Below are 20517 nucleotides of genomic sequence, written 5' to 3' on the forward strand. Positions count from 1 at the left end.
GACTTTCAGCGTACCATCGCGCTACTCCGCGTCGATACTAACAAACTGACATCGTTAATCGCCGAGCGAGCTCCTACAATGTCGTAACCATTGTGTGACATTAACGCAGTTTTGGATGTAGCTGCCCCATACGACCTTGAGGCAAGCACACCGGAGCAATGCAGGTAGCTTCGGTCTTCTGTCATCGAGCTCTAACACCAGCTCGACTGCTTCGCATCGGTGATCTCTACGTTGCCACCTACCACCCCACAATCACCAGCCGTCTGCGAACAACCGGAATCAAACGGGGTCTGAAACGACGTCGACAGCTGGGTGGCAACCGTCAACGCGCTAGCAATGCGCGCAGCCTGGACAGAGGATCAGTAATGATATGTGGCTATAGACCGTCTTCAGGAAGGCGCAGCGGCGTGGCACAGGTATGAAGGTTGGAAGCAGCAGTCATGGGCGGAGTGGAGCTTCAAGCTCATAGCTGCTTTCGGTCCGATTCTCTGTGCCACCTGCCCTTGCAAATCAACTTTCTCTCAGGACGGAACTCTGGAAAAGCTCGACCTAGAGGATGCAATTCAAGCCCATACCATCTTGTCATCTCTCGGTGACCAAGATGTAGGGAACAATCACGATCGTGAAACTCTGCCTTGCACAGGCATTTCTGTTGTCGTGGAGTAGCGGCCCGATGGTGCACCTGTGTCCGGTAGGTCTCTCACGGCAAGTTTTGCAAAACACCCTGCGACAGGCCCCAACGAACGCCATCCGGAGGCATCAGACCATTCGGTAGACGCTGAGGCGCCAGCCTCCATCTTACTGGACATTCTACCGCATCATCAAACGCACGTGCCTGTGGATTTCACCATGCTCATCCTTGACTAGACGGAAGCTGTTTGCATGCTTTAAGTGATTCAGTAACTGAATATGAGAGCATTTCCGTCTTGCAAAAAGACGCCTCTCGAGAAATGAAGTATATCGAGGAGTTTTCTGCTGGTGACCCTGACGAAAGTGACCACAGTCCTCCTCTGCAGGTCGTGAACTCTGCATCGGTATTAGACCCGGGAATACCACCACCAGCCCTTCCTCAGGAGATACTGTCCTCGCGCTCGCTGTTGTTTGAGGATATGGAGGCGCTCACATCTATCGTACCAGACACAACTGAACCCCACCAGACCATGGTCGGCGGAAACAAAATGCACTCCTTACCGCTTCACAAAGCATGCCTTTCCGAGGATGCGAACAAGATCAGTCATAACCTGACATAACCATGGTTTCAGACAACTCATACATTTGTTTTCGAAGACGCACATACGCTCAGCCACGCAGACACTTGGCTCCCAAGGGATGTTTCCTTTGAGAAAATCCAGACACCTAGCCAGGCTGAGGCCACTGCCATGTGAAACTTGTCCAGGACCAGCCCTCGCGCTGTTCCCTTCCAGGACACCAAGTCTGCACGCGACAGTTCACCATAAGCCACCAGCTGGACAACTTCAGCGTTCTGCTGTGGTATTGATGCCCAACCATGAGCTGCGTCGCAACTCATTTCGAGAAATGGCAGAAACTTCCACACGGCTGCCTCACAGTGCGTCCCGCGGCACTTCAGTTCACCAACGGTGGTAGAACAAACACCACCATTTCAAGGTTACTCTGCTACCTTACCGGAATAGTCAGGGCCGTCCGCCTGAGCGGTATTCTACGAGTCGTCAGGAAACGTTGTACCATGAACGAGTTCAACCGCAGCGACAAAGCCAATTCCGCCCACCAGAATACACACTGACAGATCTTCAAGCAGAGGCGCACCGTGGCGTAGACCAACCGGCTCGAGGCAGCGAGTGTGTCCAACAGAGACGCTTGCCCCAGACCGTCAATCCACGTTGCATTGTGGTTCGGGACGACCACCACGATGCAGCCAAGCCCACCCAGCAGAACCTTTTCCGCCAGCTACGCGCGCGCGCAGTCATGGCTGAGTGTCAAGACGAAGAAAGACGCTGGGGCTCGGGCGCGTGTGCAGCTAAGGGAAGGTAGAGGAAGAAGAGGCAGAATAAGAACAGCTGGCCCAGGATCGGTTGTTGTCTCTTGTTCTCTGTCTAGTACATGACAATATATATATATGCATATATATATAAATATATATATATATATATATATATATATATATATATATATATATATATATATATATATATATATATATATATATATATATATATATATATATATATATATATATGTGTGTGTGTGTGTGTGTGTGTGTGTGTGTGTGTGTGTGTGTGTGTGTGTGTGTGTGTGTACTGACGAAGGCCGGTGCAGTAGCCGAAACGTCAGTTTTTTTCTAAACATTTTGTCCTGTGTACTTGGTTCGCACGTCCAGATCCTGTGTTAAGTCTTCATATATATATATATATATATATATATATTTATATATATGAAATGAGTGTACAATTAAGGGCTTGTTTTTGTTGTTAGACACAACATTATTTACATCTAACAGTCTATCATGGCAAGGAAAGTATAAGGGATGTTACCGGAGGTAGTTGTAATTTAATTCTGAAGAAAGAAAAGTGGCTGAAAAGAAAACCTGATTGCGTGTTCGCTGCTTTACCAAGTCAGCTACCACGTCGTCTACCCCCTTCTTCACTTTATTGAGTATAGTTGTGATTTAAGTGCGAAAGTGTCAGTAGGCGTCCACTGTAGCTAAGACGGTGGGTGTGGAGCACTATATTTCTGCTTGTTTGGCGTCACGTAGCACGCGATCTTACTACGAGGGGGCAGCTGACCAAAAATGGCTCGTATACTATGTGAAGGCATCAGGTCTGACAGAACGAGCACCTCGCAGAGAATAAAGAAAAAAGTGTACAATTAAGGGCTAGTTTTTCTTTTTAGACACAATATTATTGTGTTCTAACAACCAATCAAGTCAAAGAGAATATAAGGGGTCTTAAATAAAGTACCCGTTATTTAAATATGAAGAAATGCAAAGGAAAAGATTACTGGCCACGGGAAAGACAGTACATGCGACCTTCGAATAACGTTATTCGAAGGTCGCAGGTTCCGTCTTCCGTCTCTGCCGTCGGCAAGTGATCTTTTCATTTACATATTTTATTCTTATTTGCACTACAATTACTTCCTATGCTATCCACTATACTTTCGTTGGCATGATTGTGAGATCTGACACACACACACACACACACACGCACACATATATATAAATATACATATGTATATATATATATATGTGTGTGTGTATATATATGGCTGCGCTTGAAACAGACCGAGAAGGAAGACGATGTTCGCGCCAACAGTCTCGTGAAAAGGAACACTGAGGAGGACGACCTGTTTTTTTTGTCTCATGCTCTTGGCTCTTGCATAAAAACATACGCTGTCGGTTCTCGGGCTCGACGTCTGGGTGTTGTTCATACGTGGAACCACGACACTGATGGAGGTGCTGGAGCACAAGCCTGTCGATACTCTACACCCCCGCTGGGAGCCTGTTTATCAAGTCCCGACAAGCAGCCTCTGGTTTCGACACCAATGCACCGCTTCAGTCGGCGGTTGCTAGGCCTCTCTCCTGAGCTGACCTCTTTGGACGAACATTCTACCAGACATTTCGTACCTCTGCCAATGGCCTCCGCCAGCCAGCCACAGGTGGTCCAAAAGATACAAGGCATCCTGTTTTCAATCCAGCCCAGGACTTCTTCAGCCACTTGTACCTGATCGCTTCAGTGGTGCCCTACATGAAGTTGTGGGAGATTGGCTCTAGCATTACGAACGCGTTGCCGACATCAACCAGTAGAATGCTAAACAGAAGCTCGCCCGCACGTACTTCGCTCTCGATAACAGCACTCACACGTGGCTTGAGCATCTCGAAGGCCGCATATTGACGTGGGGTGAGTTTCGTCAGCAGCTGATTAACACCTTCGCTAGCGTCGACCATTGAGAGCGGGCTCAGCAGTAGCTCGAGTTCAGACATCGAAGACCTATCAAAACTGTGGCAATGTTTGCTAAAGACGTGACGCACCATGTTGTCGGGCTGATCCCAATATGTCTGAGGAAAAGCAGTCTCGCTACCCTATGCGCGGCGTGAAGGAACAGCTGTTCACCGGACTTTTGCGCAATGCCCACTACCATGGCCAATTTTAGAAAAGAAGCCGCTGCCATTGAGCGTGCTCTGTACCAAAAATCAAGGCAATATGATCGCTCTTCACCGATGGCCGAACAAACTTTCTCTTGACCAATTTCACCTCCGAGCAATGGCATTTTCCAACAGGCACAACTTTAGCATATTTCGACGAGATAGCAGATGTTTGTGACTGCTCAGCACCCGAAGCAACGCCTACACAAGACCAACATAACCTAGCACCAAACCTTGACGTAAGCCCTACTTTAACTCAGCAAACGCGGGAACACCTTCTTGGGCTGCTCGTCGACTTCCACGACTGTTTTGCGTCGACCTTTAAATTGGCCGAATGTTCTTGACCAAGCACCCAATCATCACAGAGTACACGGCTAGACAAATTCATCAAAATCAGTACCGTGTGGCTTCAAAAGAACGAGAAGCGATAGAACAGCAGGTAACGAAAATGCGAAAATGAAAAAGACGATGTGATTCAACCATCGAAAAGCCCATGGGCGTCACCTGTTCTAGTCAAAAAGGACGGCAGCCTAGATTTCTGTGTCGACTATTGAAAGCTAAATCAGGTTACAAAAAAGCCGTGTACACAATTCTTCGCATAGGCGATTTGATCGATAGTCTTCAAAACGCGCGTTACTTCTCTTCCGTGGACTTAAAGAGTGGATATTGGAAAATTGAAGTCGGCCCCAGGGATCATGAAAAAAAAACCCTTTCGTGACGCCGGACGAACTGTACGAATTTAAGGTCTTACCATTTGGCTTGTGCTTCGCGTCTGCTACTTTCCAGCATCTCAGGGATACCATGCTCTCTGGGCTTAAATGATGAACCTTCCTAGCATACCTTTATGACGTCGATGTGTTCTCTACAACGTTTCTCTACACCTTGAATGGTTGTGGGTGATCTTGGCCATACGGACCGCAGGTCTGACGCTCAAGCCGGAGAAGGTTCCCTTCTGCTTTGAGCATCTACAGTTCCTTGGCCACGTCATCAGTTACGCAAAAGTTCGTCCAGAGCGCGAGAAAGTTGCCGCCGTCGCACGGTCTTTTCGCGCATTGCGTCGCCTTTAACTCGTCTTACGAGGAATGACGTTGCATTTGTTTGGGGTAACGAACATGAAGCTGCTTTTAGTGACTTGCGGCAACGTCTACACACGACTTCTGTGCTTACCCATATTGAGGAGACAGCCCCTACAGCCCTCCATACTGACGCCAGCGATGTTGGCCTCGGAGCTGTGCTTGTGCAGGTCCAGGATGACGAGAAGAAAGTGATCGCTTACGCAAGCAGAGCTCTGTCACGCACAGAAGGAAATTACTCGATCACTGAACAGGAATGCCTCGCCGTGGTGTGGGCAGTTATGAAATTTCGCCCATACTTGTACGGCCGCCCATTCAAGGTTGTCAGTGACCACCATTCGTTGTGTTGGTTAACAAGTCTGAAAGATCCTTCCGGGCGATTGGCACGCTGGAGCCTTAGACTACAGGAATTTCTTATAACGATGGTGTATAAGTCGGACACTGATGCCGACTGCCTGTCGCGATCACCAATAGAGTCGGCTGCTTTCCCTGATGAAGACACAGAATTCCTCGGAATCCTCAACACCTCCATCATCGCAGATCACCAGCACAATGATCCTCAGCTACTGAGATTGATTAATTATTTAGAAGGACGAAGCCAGATGCGCCCAAAGCCTTTGAAAGAGGACTATTGTCGTTCTGTCTGCGAAACAACGTCCTTTAGAAAATGAACTTCTCGTCAGACGGGCCCATCTACTTGCTTGTCGTCCCTACCACTCTTCGTTTTGAGGTATTGCAAGTGTGCCACAACGAGGCTACATCTGGACATTTTGGTTACACGCGCACACTATGCAGAGTTCAAAGGAGATATTACTGGCCTAGACTCACCGCTGCTGTGATTTATCATGTTCGGACCTGCTTCGATTGCTAGCGGCGCAAGTTATCTCCGACGATAACAGCCGGTTACCTGCACCTTGTCCAGATCACGACAACATCATTTGACCAGTTTGGAATGGTCTTTTTGGGTCCACTTTCCAACTCTAGTGCTGGTAACCCCTAGGTAATAGTGGCGACCGACTACCTTACTCGCTACGCCGAGACAAAAGCCATCCAGAGAGGCACAGCTGAGGGGGTAGCCAGATTTTTTATAGAGAACATTGTGCTGAGACATGGTGCGTCGTCAATAGTAATAACAGATCACGAAACCGCATTCATGGCTGCGCTTTTAGATCATGCGTTGGTGCTCAGCGGTACTATTCATCGCAAGTTGACAGCTTACCATCCACAAACCAACGGGTTGACTGAGTGGCTCCACAAAACTCGGTAAGACATGCTTACAATGTATGCGTACATCGAACACAAAAACTGGGACCAGATTCTCCCTTACATAACGTTTGCATACAATACTGCTAAGGAAGAAACCACACGGATGACCCCAATCAGCCTTGTTCATGGACGAGAAGTAAGGACGATGTTGGACACGATGCTGCCACACAAATGCGATGACAACAAAACGAGTGCTGATGGGTTTACTCAACGCGCAGAGGAAGCCAGGCAGCTCGTACGTCTGCGAATATACCAATAGCAAGAGTACGACGCAGGTCGCTATAACCTACGTCGTACACCTGTAACGTACGAAACCGGGGACCGGGTATGGGTGTGGATGCCTGTACGAAAACGGGAACTATCCAAAAAGTTGCTCAGAAGATACTTTGGACCTTATCGAGTGCTGCGACGACTAAGTGACGTACGTACGAAGTCGTCCCGAATAGCCCAAACTGTACAAAGTGTCGCTCGCACCGACCTGAACTTATGCACGTAGTGCGCATTAAGCCATACGTCAGCGAGTGACTCTGCGAAGCACCATCGCTTGACTAAAGTGACTTCATGCACGAATGACTGCCTCGGCTATAGCATCGGGGTGATGCTCTCTTAAGGGAAGCCAAATGCCGCGCTCGTAATAAACAGAGAACGAAGACAATGTGCGCGCCAACAGTCACTGTTGGCGCGCACTTTTGGCTCCTGCATAAAAACATACGCCGTCGGTTCTCGGACTCAACGTCTCGGTGATCTGCTTACGCTGAAACGCGACAATATATATATATATATATATATATATATATATATATATATATATATATATATATATCGAAAACAAGTTTATACTTAAGGACTTCTTTTTCTGTGTTTTGCCACAATAATAATGAAATTTAACAAACAATAATGCCAAGGAATATATAGGGGAATTTATTAGAACCAATGTAATGTAAACAAGAAGAAAGAAAATTGGGTGAATATTAACCTGTCGTTTACAGGAATCGAAAATACGACCTTCGAATAACGCGTTCGATGTTCTAACCACTGAGCCATCACAGCGGCCATCGCCGCATCCACGTTTTTGGGTTTATATGTGAATTTAAACGTGGGAGTATCAACAAGCGCCTTTTGTAGCCAAGCGGCGAGTGTGGAACACTCTTCTATGAGCCGGTGTGGCGTCACGTAGCACGTGAACCTATTACGATTGGGCAGCTGAGCAATAGTTCCTCGTATACTTCCAAACGGCACCAAGTCTTCCAGTACAATACCCTCGTTTTGGAATAAGGGAAGGAAGTTGGTACATAAGGGCTCGTTTTTTCCGTGTTTGACACAATAATAATAAGATATAACAAACAATAATTCAAAGGAAAGTATAGGGGAAGGTATTAGACAGCATTGAAAGGTAAATATGAAGAAGCAAAAGTTGTTGAAAAGATACTGCACTGTTACTGGCAGACGGCGGTGCGAAGCATGTCTTATGAAGACCAACTACGGGCAGCTCAGAAGACCAACTACGGGCAGTTCACAAGGCTCGGCCTGAAGGTACCGACATTGACGTGGCCTGCCTCAGTCTGATAAGACTGGGCTTCATTACACAAATGAAGTTTTGTGAATGAATGGACTTTTAGTATTTAGCAGGAATGGTACGTGAAAGCATGCAGAATAGCGTGAGCGTGAAGAAAATGCTAACATCAGCAGCATTGCCCAGGTGAATGGAAAGAATATATGTTATGCTTCCATCTGAAATTAAACCCAAGCAGTCTGCATGACAATTAAGTGTTCTACCACAGAGGAACGCCAAGTCTCGGAACAACTTTTCAATAGATTTTAACTTGTCTACCGAATACTGTAGGCCCGAAAGGGGCACAAGCAGGGTGCAATTTACAAAAAATGCATTTTAAACAACACGAAACGCGTCCAAACGTTAGAAAATGTCAATAATACATAATGAGCGAAATTGAACAATAATAAATGTAAAACAAAAACATGAAAAGAAGAAAGGCGCAACCATACAATTGTTAGGAAGGAACAATGCGAAATGTAGACACCAAAAGTAGGCAAACACTACAAGTAGGCACCTAAATATAGTCAAACGGAAGATGTTCGCATATCTCAAGATAAAGCCACATTATGAAGAGCGCGTGATATGTAGGTACTCACATACATGCGAAAATAAATAAAATAGAGCCTTTCCAGAAGTTGTAATAGTTTATTAGACTCTGGATCAGGGAGCAGCAGATAACCAAATAATGAAGGTATAAATAAAGCATATGAATGACTGTAGTGTGAAATGGTTCGAGAAACGTCGATTGTGGTTGCTACGGTGGGTATCGACTTTTATACACATGAGATATGTACTATGATTCAGCCGCCTTGTCGAGTTAACATCAATTGTAGGTCGGTGCCATGCGCTGAAGTTCGCTTATGTACCTCTGGCGAGGGCTATCATCCTCGCGCGCTTCATAAGAGCTTATCACTTGTAGCGTTGCTATATTTATGTTACTGCTGGAGTCGTTGCGAAAGTCCAACAAGTAGTGTCATAAACATCTGAGAATGTTCAGCATATGTCTGAGCATGCAACAGTTGTACATATATTTAGTGCCATTTCATGTTGCACCGCTCAATAGAAAATTACAACAGGGTAACCTTTCCTCTGTATGCTGCGCATAACGTCGATTCCGAAAGTACATGGCATTTTAAGAATTTTAGCTCTTTTCAATTTTAGCGCTATTTTACGAGGGGTAAAAGTCTACATAAAAAATCTTGCAACTGCCCAGACGCGGCTGCTGGTGACCAACCAGGGTTACTTGCTGAAACATGCGGACCAGCTGTTTCTGATGTGCGGAAAGACGGGCGTGTCATACAGCCGCCATTCGGAGCTGCTCAAAGATCCGAGGGCGCCGGTGACCCTGACCATTGCATCGTCAGGCACTGCAGGCAACGCGCAAGAGAAAATGTGAGTTGCTGCAAAATGGTGCGTGATTGAAGAAAATTATATATCGTTGAGGAAATGTATATGTATGCATAACGTTCTACTAAGGTAGGTGTTTCCTATATTTAGTTCAAAATCAACGCTATAAAAAACAAAACCTTCTCTGAAATCGGTAGACGCGTCAAAAAAAAAATAGGAAGTACACTGTGCAGGCATTTTCTGAGCATATTGTTCTTGAATACATTATTATTATAGGAAAAACAAAACTAACGCCATTATTTATGTTTGAATTTTTCGGAAAACACTGATTCCATCTTGACTTGACATATCCTGAACACTTCAGTTGGTGCTGGCTCAATGACGATGAACATTGTGCTTAACTGCTTCGCATTTTGAGCGACGTGCATCCAAGTAGCCAAAAGTATGAACAGATTCTTGAACAAAGCAGCAATCGTGTATCTATCGAGTAAACATAGTCTCCCCGTAACAATATCTGGCAATACTGACCATAATCATCAAGATTTGTTGGCTTTATTTAAGCTTGAAGAAGATATTGGTACAAACTATTTGTGAAGTAGGTTTGGACGGAAGGTGCCGGAGAGCCGGGGAGCTAGCTAAACGAGTATTGGTAAATGTGGTATCTTCTATGAAAATCGACAGTTTCTGAATTTATCTGTCTTCTTGATGTATAGAGTCGTAGAGGTGGTTGTACTTCATGCAGAAGTTCATCTAATGTCGCTGAAGCCCCTTATGGCCGCCGCTAGCCACCACACTTCCTTGTCCGTATAGCGTAGAGCACATTGTTCAGATCAGCGTTGCTTCGCATAACAGGGTGCTCGAGAACAAATCCGGAACATTAGCTGTTACTTAAGTGCGGTACTCGAGACGCTGTTCTCAGGAAAGTCCCGCATGATCCGGCATGGTTGGTAGCGCACGAACACAAATACTGTATTTATCATATTAGAATATTATGTTCCATACTCTTGTAATTTTAGGTCGAGAGAGCGTGCGGAGCATGAGAAAAATGCACATAAGGGAAATTGCTTCAAAGTTTTTTTAAGCAGTCTTATTCTGCCATACCAGTCGTTATGGTGCTCCGCTGCTGACTCGAAGTTCGCGTATTCGATCTCATCTCGGCCATGGTGGTCGCATTTAGGCGGAGGCGGATAGGCGAGATGGCTGAGCCCGTGTAAGGTACAACCTAAGTGGGCGCTAATCATCAGGTGATCGCAATTTCCAGTCTTCCACAATGGCAGTCCTCATAAGTATAACATGGTATTGGAACGTCAAAGGTCGTATATTATTACGCGTATTCGATCTCATCTCGGCCACGGTGGTCGCATTTAGGCGGAGGCGGATAGGCGAGATGGCTGAGCCCGTGTAAGGTACAACCTAAGTGGGCGGTAATCATCAGGTGATCGCAATTTCCAGTCTTCCACAATGGCAGTCCTCATTAGTATAACATGGTATTGGAACGTAAAAGGTCGTATATTATTATCTAGCAAATAATATTTGTGATGATTGATCATATACATATATAAATACATATTGATACAAGTCACCAATAACAAAAACGAATGCACCATAAAGGCGGTAAAGATGACGACTTAACAAAAGCTCGTGTGTGGCTGCCACTTCACTATCTTGGTTTAAGGACTTTGTGTATTCCATCTACAATCGGTAAATATATTTCTACCCTCTGCCTACTATCACCCCGTGACATTTTGGTGGTGGTGCGGGGAAACAAGATGGAGCTACGCAGCGGCCGACACTTGGTTTCTTCCGTGATGGCACAAGAGGGTCCGGCTCCAGCTCCCGCAGCGGCCACCGCAACGACGACAGTTGTTCTGCCCCAGCTGAAAGATTCTGGGAAGTTCTGCGAGACCGACAATGTCGACATTGAAGAATGGTTGCCACTGTAGGAGCGAACAAGCAAGAATTATCGCTGGTATGAAACGCTCATGCTGGGGAACATCTTATTTTACCTGAAGGGGACAGCCAAAGTGTGGTTTGAGAACCACAAAGTGGAAATAGGCTGCTGGGATGCGTGCAAAGAAAAGATGCGTGCACTGTTCGGCAAATCGACTGGTAGGAAGACAGTGGCCCAAAAGGAGCTGGCATTTCGTGCTCAAACGTCATCGGAGTCGTAAATGTTTTACATACAGCACGTGCTCGCCCTTTGCCGCAAAGCAGACGATGGCATAGAGGAGTCCGAGAAGGTAGCACACATATTAAAAAGCATTGCCGATGACGCATTCAATTTGCCGATTTAAAGACTGTCAAAAAGTGGATGTCATTATCCGAGAGTGCCAGCGTGTTGACGCCGCCAAAAGCCGACGTATTTGCCATCAGTTCGCTCGACTTCCCAACACCGCAGCAACATGGTCGTGAGAAGGCATGCCTGTGCCACAGGCACCATTGACTGCATAGCACGTCAGGAAGATCATCCGTCAAGAACTTGAAGCTAAGTCTCCCACTTCAACTTTCTTTTGAGCCTGTGAGTCGAGCTCCCAAAAGGTGCCTTTAGTGCATGCCATCGTTCGCCAAGAGCTTTCAAACGTCGACCTAGAATCTGTGTGCACCACCGCCCCCTCCCAACCGACTGACCGCCGTCCGCCATTTTCCAACGCCTGAGGCCAGAGTTTCCCAGCGCGCTCTCGCAATCCGCCTGAGTCGAGGGCTGCTGATGACCGGCTCATTTGCTTTAACTGCCATTGTGTTGGTCACGTGGCCCGTTATTGCAAAAGCAGGTGGTATTTGCGTCAGCCTTCCTATGGCAACAACCGTCGTGCAAAGGCCGATGATGGCCACTTTGGAACTCACCACGAGTCGCCTCCGCCAGCCGATGGTAACGGTTCGTCGACGGTGCGTTGTCGGTCACCATCCCCTCCCGGCCACCAGTCCCGCTCAGCGCTGTGTCGTCGCCCATCGTCGCGGTCACCCAAATTTCGCCATTCTGCTTCACCGATTGCACATCTGGCTCGGGAAAACTAGACAATGCAGCTCCCAGAGCTTATGCTGCATCGACGATTCGCAAGCCAAATTCTCTGACTATGCCAACATGAAGCAACCTCATAGACGTTAAAGTAGACGATGCATTCTTTGTTGTTTTTTATAGACACAGGATCCCACATTTCGGTGATGAACTCGGAGCTTCACTGCCGCCTTAAAAAAGTTCTAACACCGCCCACAGTGCCGCTCATCCAAGTCGCCGTCGGTGAAACTTTTCCTGTGCTTGGATGTGCACGTGTCAGTGTTGCTGACCACTCCACAACTGTACTTTTTGCCGCGCTCGAGAAGTGCTCTCATGAACTCATCCTGGGTATGGACTTTTCTGCCGTGCACTCTGCCCTAATTAACTGTGGAATAGGCTTGCTGCGGCTTGACCTACCTTACTGCTAAGAGACTTCAACTACACCTCAACCACGTTTGTGTTCTGTCGAATACGTTCGCATAGCGGCCCAAGCTGTTACCTATCTATCCATGAGGTCTTTTCCTCCGGTACCCGAAGGCGATTATGTGCTGGCACCAATTTTGGACGTTTTATTAAAAAGAAATGTTGCCTTTCCTCATATTCTGTTGACGATTACGAATAATGTGGCATCGCTATTGATACTGAACTTCAGCTGGTGCACTCACGTTGTTCCAGATGACATGACTTTAGCCAACATCTCTTTCATCAGTGAAAATTCTGTTTCTGCATTCATTGCAGACGCTCATTAGCCCGCTACTGCATCTTCCTCACAGAGCTCCTCTGATGCCGACTTTGACAAGATGATCGCGCCAGACCTCGTTCCAACACAGGCAGTCGATCTCTGGCATATCTTGGCATCCTTCAGCGATATCTTCGACTTTGGCGACAACCCTTTAGGTCAGACGTCAGTTGTTACTCTCAGGATCAACACTGGAGATGCAAGCCCAATCCGACGACGTCCTTATCGCGTGTCACATGCAGAGTGACAAGTCATCCAACGTGAAGTTGATAAAATGCTCAAAAAGACGTCTTTGAACCATCTTGCAGTCCATGGGCTTCACCAGTCGTTCTGGTAAAAAAGAAGGATGGCAGCTGGCAATTCTGCGTCGACTACCGTCACTTAAAAAAGGCCACGCGCAAGGACGTCTACCCACTGCCACGGATTCACGATGCCCTCGACTGTCTGCAGGGGTCTGCCTACTTCTATCAACCTGCGTTCAGGGTACTGGCAGATTCGCGTCGATGAATTAGACCGTGAAAGATCTGCATTTGTTACACTGGATGGACTTTTCTATTTTAAGGTAATCCCCTTTGTCTTATGCGATGCTCCCGCTACATTTGAGAGCATGATTGGCTCCCTGCTACGAGGTTACAAATGGTCAACATGCCTCGCTTATCTTGATGACGTCACTGTATTCTCGCCGTCATTCAAAAGCCACTCTAGCCGTCTGTGGGCTGTTCTGGAAGATTTCAGAAGGGCAGGCCTACAGCTCAACTTCTCCAAATGCCGTTTCGGCAGCTAAACAATCGCTGCGCTAGACCATCTTGTTAGTGCTAAAGGCGTGCAAGCCGATCCCGACAAAATTCGCGCCGTCAACGATTTCCCCACACTACGTTCCACAAAAGATGTACGGAACTTTGTCGGCCTCTGTTCCTATTTCCGGCGTTTCGTCCACATCCTCGCCGACATTGCCCATCCTTCGTACAGCTACTAAAGAAGGACCCGCCGTTTTCTTGGGGTCTCCAGAAAGCCAATTCATTTCGCCGACTTACTGCCTTGCTCACATCCCCGCCCATCTTAGGTCATTTCGATCCTTCAGCGCCCACTAAAGTTCGCACGACGCCAGCGGACATGATATTGGCGCTATCTTCGCCCCGCGGCAACAGGGTTGAAATCGTGTAATCGCCTACGCAAGTCGCCTCCTCTCTCCATCCTGCCTCCTCTCCCCATACTGAGCGCGAGTGCCTCGCTCTTCTTTGGGCTGTAGGAAAATTCCGACCATACTTGCTCGGCCACCACTTTTCGGTCATCACGGATCACCATGCTCTGTGCTGGTTGTCCTCTTTCGAAGATCATTCTGGACGCCTGCGTCGTTGGGCTTTAAAGCTACAGGAATATAGCTTTGACGTGACCTACAGATCTGGCCGAATGCACCAGGATGCCGACTGTCTATCTCGCTATCCCGTCGATTCTCCTGACTTGTCAGCACCCGATTTTGATGCGTGTGTCTTCGCCATTTCCGATTTCACGAATGTACGTAGGAAACAACTCAGTGATGCCAATTTGCGGTATATCATACGCCGTTTAGCTTCTGGCACCTCGGATCCTTACCTTCGCCTGTTCACGCTTCATGACGCAATTCGCTACCGTCGCAACACAAGCACCGAAGGCCCAGAACTTCTGGTAGTTCCTGCAACGCTCCGTCCCACTGTTCTCGAACAACTTCATGCTGCCCCAACTACTGTACATCTCGGAGCAGCCCACACCTATCACCGCGTATGGCATCGATTCTTCTAGCCTGGCCTTTACCGCTCTGTGCGCCGATACGTTGCATCCTATGAGTCTTGCCAGCGCCGCAAGCATCCTTCATTGGCACCACCGGGCCCACTTCAGCCTATCGACATTCCAACAGACCTGTTCTACCGCGTCGGCCTTGATCTCATTGGACCATTTTCAATGTCTCTTTGGGGAAATAAGTTGGTAGTGGTGGCTACAGACTACGCGGAACCCTTTGGCAACATGCGAGCGCTACCGACAAGCTGTGCTACTGAAGTCGGGGACTTTCTCCTTCATGACGTTATACTTCACTGTAGAGCACCGCGTAAACTGCTGACCGACCGTGGTCGTTCATTTCTCTCTAAGGTCACAGACGACATCCTTAGCTCGTGTTTTACAAGTCATAAACTCACCACTGCCTACCACCCGCAAACAAATGGACTCACTGAGCGCCTTAACCACACACTGATGAGAATGTTATCGATGTATGTCTCCGCAGATCATCGTGATTGGGATGCCATTTCGCCTTACGTGAAGTTTGCCTACAACTCGTCGCGCAATGACACCGCTGGCTTTTCTCCCTTCTATGTCTTGCACGGCCGTCACCCCACTTTGTCTTATGACACTCTTCTGCCGTCGCATACTGACACTCCTACCGAGTACACTCGCGATGCAACTACTCATGCTCAAGCGGCCCGTCGGATTGCTCGCGATCGCCTTTCTGCCTCACAGCTATCTCAAATGCATCTCCAAGACAGCCGTCAGAGAGCTGTCTCTTACTCCCCAGGATCCTTGGTCCTGCTCTGGACTCCCTCCTGTCACGTTGTCCTGTCCTCAAAGTTCCTCGCTCGCTACAACGGGCCTTACAAAGTCTTGCACCAATGAACGGAGGTTACCTATAAATTCGCCCCCTTGGATACTCCATCCTCATCGTCTCTCCCGTCTACTGATATTGCACTCGTCTTCCGCCTTAAGCCGTACTTCTCTGCGCAGGATCGCACGATTTCTTAAGCGCCGACACGGCGCTTTTACCGGTGCCGGCTATATAGTACAATTCATCATTAACATCAACGAATGCACAAAAAGGCGCTGAAGATGACGATTGAACAAAAGCACGGGTGTGGTTGTCACAAAGGCATCTTGGATCAGGAACACTGTGTACTCCGTCTACAAGGGTAAATATATTTCTACGGTCTGCCTACTCCCACCGTATGTATATATATATATATATATATATATATATATATATATATATATATATATATATATATATATATATATATATATATATATATATATATATATATATGTATGTATGAAAGTAGATGCGCTTTCACATAACAACTGTTTATTGCGCCGACGTTTCGACGGGAACCCCGTCTTTTTCAAGGCATAATACGGGTTTTCCGTCGAAACGTCGGCACAATAAACAGTTTTTATGTGAAAGCGCATCTACATTCATATTTATAACCTTGCGGCAACCGAAGTTGTTCTTATATATATATATATATATATATATATATATATATATATATATATATATATATATATATATATATATATATATATATATAGATGCAAGGTACATTTAGGGGTCGTACGCGAAGCTCTCATTGTTGCCTGTGGTGTGCATGCGAAATAGAGCAAGCGAAACGCCAGTGGTGACTACCAAGATCCACTTTACAGCTGAGGCACGTGTGAGCTGAGTGAGATAAGAGAAGAAGACGAGGTTCCCCACATGGTAATCTGGACTGACTGACTGACTGAAGTAAACTTTATTTTGTCTTGAGAAGACAAGTTCCCTTAAGGGGGCTCGTCCGCGGGCCGCGTCCATGACGGGACTGGGAGGCGTAATTCAACACTCAGGTCGTGAGTTCTCTGGACAGCTCGAAGTTGATCTTCCTTATTTAGACTTGTGAGGAGAGCGGTCCACTGTTCCTCCGTGGCTGGAGACCCTGCAGGCGCGCGCAGCATGAAGCATTGTCACAGCCTATGTTGCAAATTGCATCTCGGGAGCCCACTTTGAAGGTTGCCCAGCTTTATTTTACTAATAAAACGTTAATAAAAGATCGGTGAAGGGTAAGCGTCTGTTTGTAACAGACGTAAATTGAGAGTTTGCGGTCTCATTATATGAGGATGAGGTAGAGGCAACTTTCTGCGCTCAAGGTGGTAGTGCTGACAAATTTCGATGTACGTTAGGAGCGGGTACCGCTGCCATGGCTCGCCCTTTGGCCTTGGGCCGCCCTCTCTCCTGGCGGGGCGAGTAAGATCTCGCGCCTGGGAGTGAGCTAGCTTGTTGGCGTTAGAGATGAGGGGGTGAGCATCTTGGCCCTCACGACTGGGGAACCAGATGAAGTGTTTATCATCGGCCTATGTTGCCCGCGATAGCACGCGGGCTGCCTCTTTAAAAACGGAGTCGGCGCGAAAGGCCCTAGATGCGGCTTTGGAATCTGTGTAGACTATTCTGCGATCCGGCTTGCCAAAGCTAACGCTATAGCTAACTGTTCCGCGCGATCTGCATTCGTGTTGGCGAGTGTTAGATAAGTGAGGTGTTCACCTTGTAGCGACGTAACGGCTACTACAAAGTGCTTGAAGTTATTGAGTGGCGTCCACAAAAGCTACAGAATTGAGCATTGCTGCAGCCGATTTGAGGAGGGCAGCGGCTCTAGCCTTACGTCGGCCGGAGTTGTATTGCGAGTGCATGTTATGTGGGAGCGGGGAAACGATGAGGCGTTCGCGAAGCTCTGATGGCAGCGTACACTCTTTGGATGATGATTGGAGAGCTTATTTGGAGATACGCCAGGAGTCCACGGCCCGCCTCAGTCGAGGAGAGTCGAGCAATCTGGGCTAGCTTCTGGGCCTCAACAATCTCAATGAAAGTGTAATGAAGGCCTAGTGCCATAAGTTTCTTTGTGTTGGTTTGTATGGGGAGCCCAAGTACCTGTTTGATACTCTTTCTAATGATCAGATTATGCTTGTTCCCATCTCTTTTTGTCCAGGTGTGAGCTACAGCTACGTAATTGATGTGGCTCATGAAAAAACCGTGGAAGAGACGCCATAGATCTTCTTCTGATAGTCCACCTTGTTTGTTGGCAACGCGTTTGATTATTTTAGACGTGGAGTCTGCTTTAGTGGCAATGCGCTCTATGCTGAGTCCGTTCCTGCCGTCTTCCTACAGGATGACTTCTAGTATATGAACCGAAGTGACTTGTGGTATTTGCTTACCATCTTCTGTGTATGCAGAGATGGGTGAGTTGGGTATCCATTTAAGGTCTAGCTTCGGCCTGTAGAGTAAAAGTTGAGAATTTTTGGCCGATAGCCGTAAGCCCGTCTGCACCTTGTCCACCGCCGTCTGTATATTGCGCTCCATGGCCCCGTCGCTACCGCCCCCACACCAGATGGTAATATCACCAGCGTAGAATGCGTGGCCAAGGCAATCGATGGAGCTCAATTCTCTCGAGAGAGCACTCAAAGCTAAGTTAGAGCGAAATGGAGAGAGAACTGCTCCCTGCGGCGTGCCTCTGGGACCCAAGTTGTACATCTTGGAACCCGAACAGCCTAGTACAAAGGTGGCTTTGCGGCCTTCGAGAAACGACCTCGCGTAGGCATAGAAACGGTTACCGAGTCCAGCGTCAGCAGTGGCTTGTAGTACGTGCGATTTTCTAGATCTAGTGCAAGCACAGCCCTGATGTGTCTAGACTTGCCCGTTAGGATCTTGTGCTTCAAAATAAGCATGACATTCTGTGTCGACATGGACGGGCGGAAGCCTATTTGATTAAAAGGGAGGAAGTGCTTCCCTTCCGCATGTTTCGTGGACCGTTTGAGAATGACATGCTCAGCCACCTTGCCCACACACGAGGTGAGGGAGTTGGGCCTGAGTGAGCCAAGCTCAAAGAGTCTGCCCGGTTTAGGTATGAGCACTACGGCGGCTACGCGCCACTCAAGCCGGATTGCGCCGGATTTCCATACCTCGTTGATGTGTTTAGTGAAGAGGTCCATGTCCTTGTCCAATAGATTTTTAAGGAGCTTGTTTGTGATCCAGTCTGGGCCAGGGCTGATCTACAATTCAGCTCCGCTTGTACTGCCCGCATCTCCGCACTAGTGAATGAAGAAACCACATGGTCTTCTTCCTTGTGCATTGGAAGTGGGGAGTAATCCGTGTCTGAGCTCGATTCGGTACAGAGGTTGCGCGACGCGAGCTCGTGTGTAATCTGTTCGTCCGTAAAATTTTCCTTGCGAAGCTTATGAATTAAGCGATCTATGGCGAGCTGCCGAGAGGATTTCGTGGGTTTGTACCCAACACATGTTTAAGCAGGTTACATTTGGATCCTTTGCTTATTTGGGCGTCAACCGAGTTGCATACCTTGTCTCATTGCTGTCTAGCTAAAGTGCAACTGTGCTCTTCAATTTGCTTGTTGAGCTCTGCGATCTTTTGGCGAAGACGGTGGTTAACCTTTTGAGTCTTCTATTTTGGCTGTAGGGATTGCTGCGCCTCGATGAGGTGAGCAAGCCGACTGTCCATTCACTTAACATGGCGAGTGGTTTCTTAATTTTTTGTGGCTCTCGTTTCATTCTCTTGTAACCGAGTGAACAGGTCTCGAACGGAGTTGTAGGTGTTGTCGTCTTGCTTTCTAAAAGAGCGAAAATGATCCCAGTCGACTACCTTGAATTTACGCGGTGGTGGACTGGATACGGCTATGGTGATGCTACAGATGTAGTGATCAGTACCTAGGTTGACCTGATTGTTAATCCTTGTAGAGTGGCGGTTGTTTCGCACTAGTGCTAAGTGTGGAGTAGTATCTTTTGTTACCGAGTTACCCGTGTGTGTAGGGAACGCGGGGTCTGTGAGTAGAGTGAGACAGTGGTGTGCTGTCTGCGTGGCAAGCGCTTTGCCTCTCGAGTTGAGGTATCCGTAACCCCAATCAGGTTGCGCTGCGTTAAAATCGCCTGCAATCAATAGTGGGTTGTCGCTTGCTATCTTGCATGCCTTCTGAAAGAGAGTTAGGAAGGTTTGTCTGCTGTCGGTAGGTGAGCTGTATACGTTAAGAAGACCGACTGTTTAAGGTGCGCATTCGAAATGAGTTTTATAGAGATGTGTTCGACATTCAGGTCAGGACGAACTTAATGCTTAGTGTTCGAAAAATAATTTGCAATACAAGTGTCAATCCCTCGTTTACGCTTCTGTGAGATTGACTCTACGCGGTATCCTCGCAATGCCGGACGCTCGGTGAGCGTCTCCTAAAAAAGGCGGACAGAAGGGTTTTCAGCGTTTGAGCGCAGTAATTGTCGTAAGGCGTCGTTCCGTTTTGGGAAGCTAAGGCATTTCCATTGCCAATTGATGAGATTGTTTGAGGTATGCATGATTATTGATGAAGTATTGGTCGGGCCTGCTTCTTTGGATGCCGGTCGGCTTCGTGGATTTGTATTCTGGCTGTTATTTTAAAAATTTTAAGCTTCAGTGGGTTGATTTCAGACAGTATGTCAGCCCGAATCTGTTATAGCAGCGCCGTCAGGTGTGCAATAATGCTCGATATTGTTAGAGGTTCTTCGGCCTCTAGCGCGGGGCCTGCGCGCTTTTTCGCGCCACGTGCTGGGTTAGAGGCAGTAGAAGGTTCACTCGCGTTGCTTTCGCGTTGCTCTTGAGTGTGTGGCGTCTTGAGGAGGGCC

At 47.5% G+C, this 20517-nt stretch overlaps 1 protein-coding gene across 1 annotated transcript in view; it reads left to right on the forward strand.

Moving 5' to 3' along the window:
• Window positions 1–20517, forward strand: part of LOC119163043 (ATP-binding cassette sub-family C member 2) — a 796039-nt gene that overhangs the window by 689493 nt on the left and 86029 nt on the right. Inside the window, exon 17 of the mRNA XM_037414979.2 lies at window positions 9225–9403. Coding sequence (XP_037270876.2) covers window positions 9225–9403 — 179 coding nt within the window. The remainder of the gene's footprint in view (window positions 1–9224; window positions 9404–20517) is intronic.

Source organism: Rhipicephalus microplus, chromosome 9 (assembly GCF_043290135.1).
Source record: "Rhipicephalus microplus isolate Deutch F79 chromosome 9, USDA_Rmic, whole genome shotgun sequence".
Taxonomy (NCBI): Eukaryota; Metazoa; Arthropoda; class Arachnida; order Ixodida; family Ixodidae; genus Rhipicephalus; species Rhipicephalus microplus.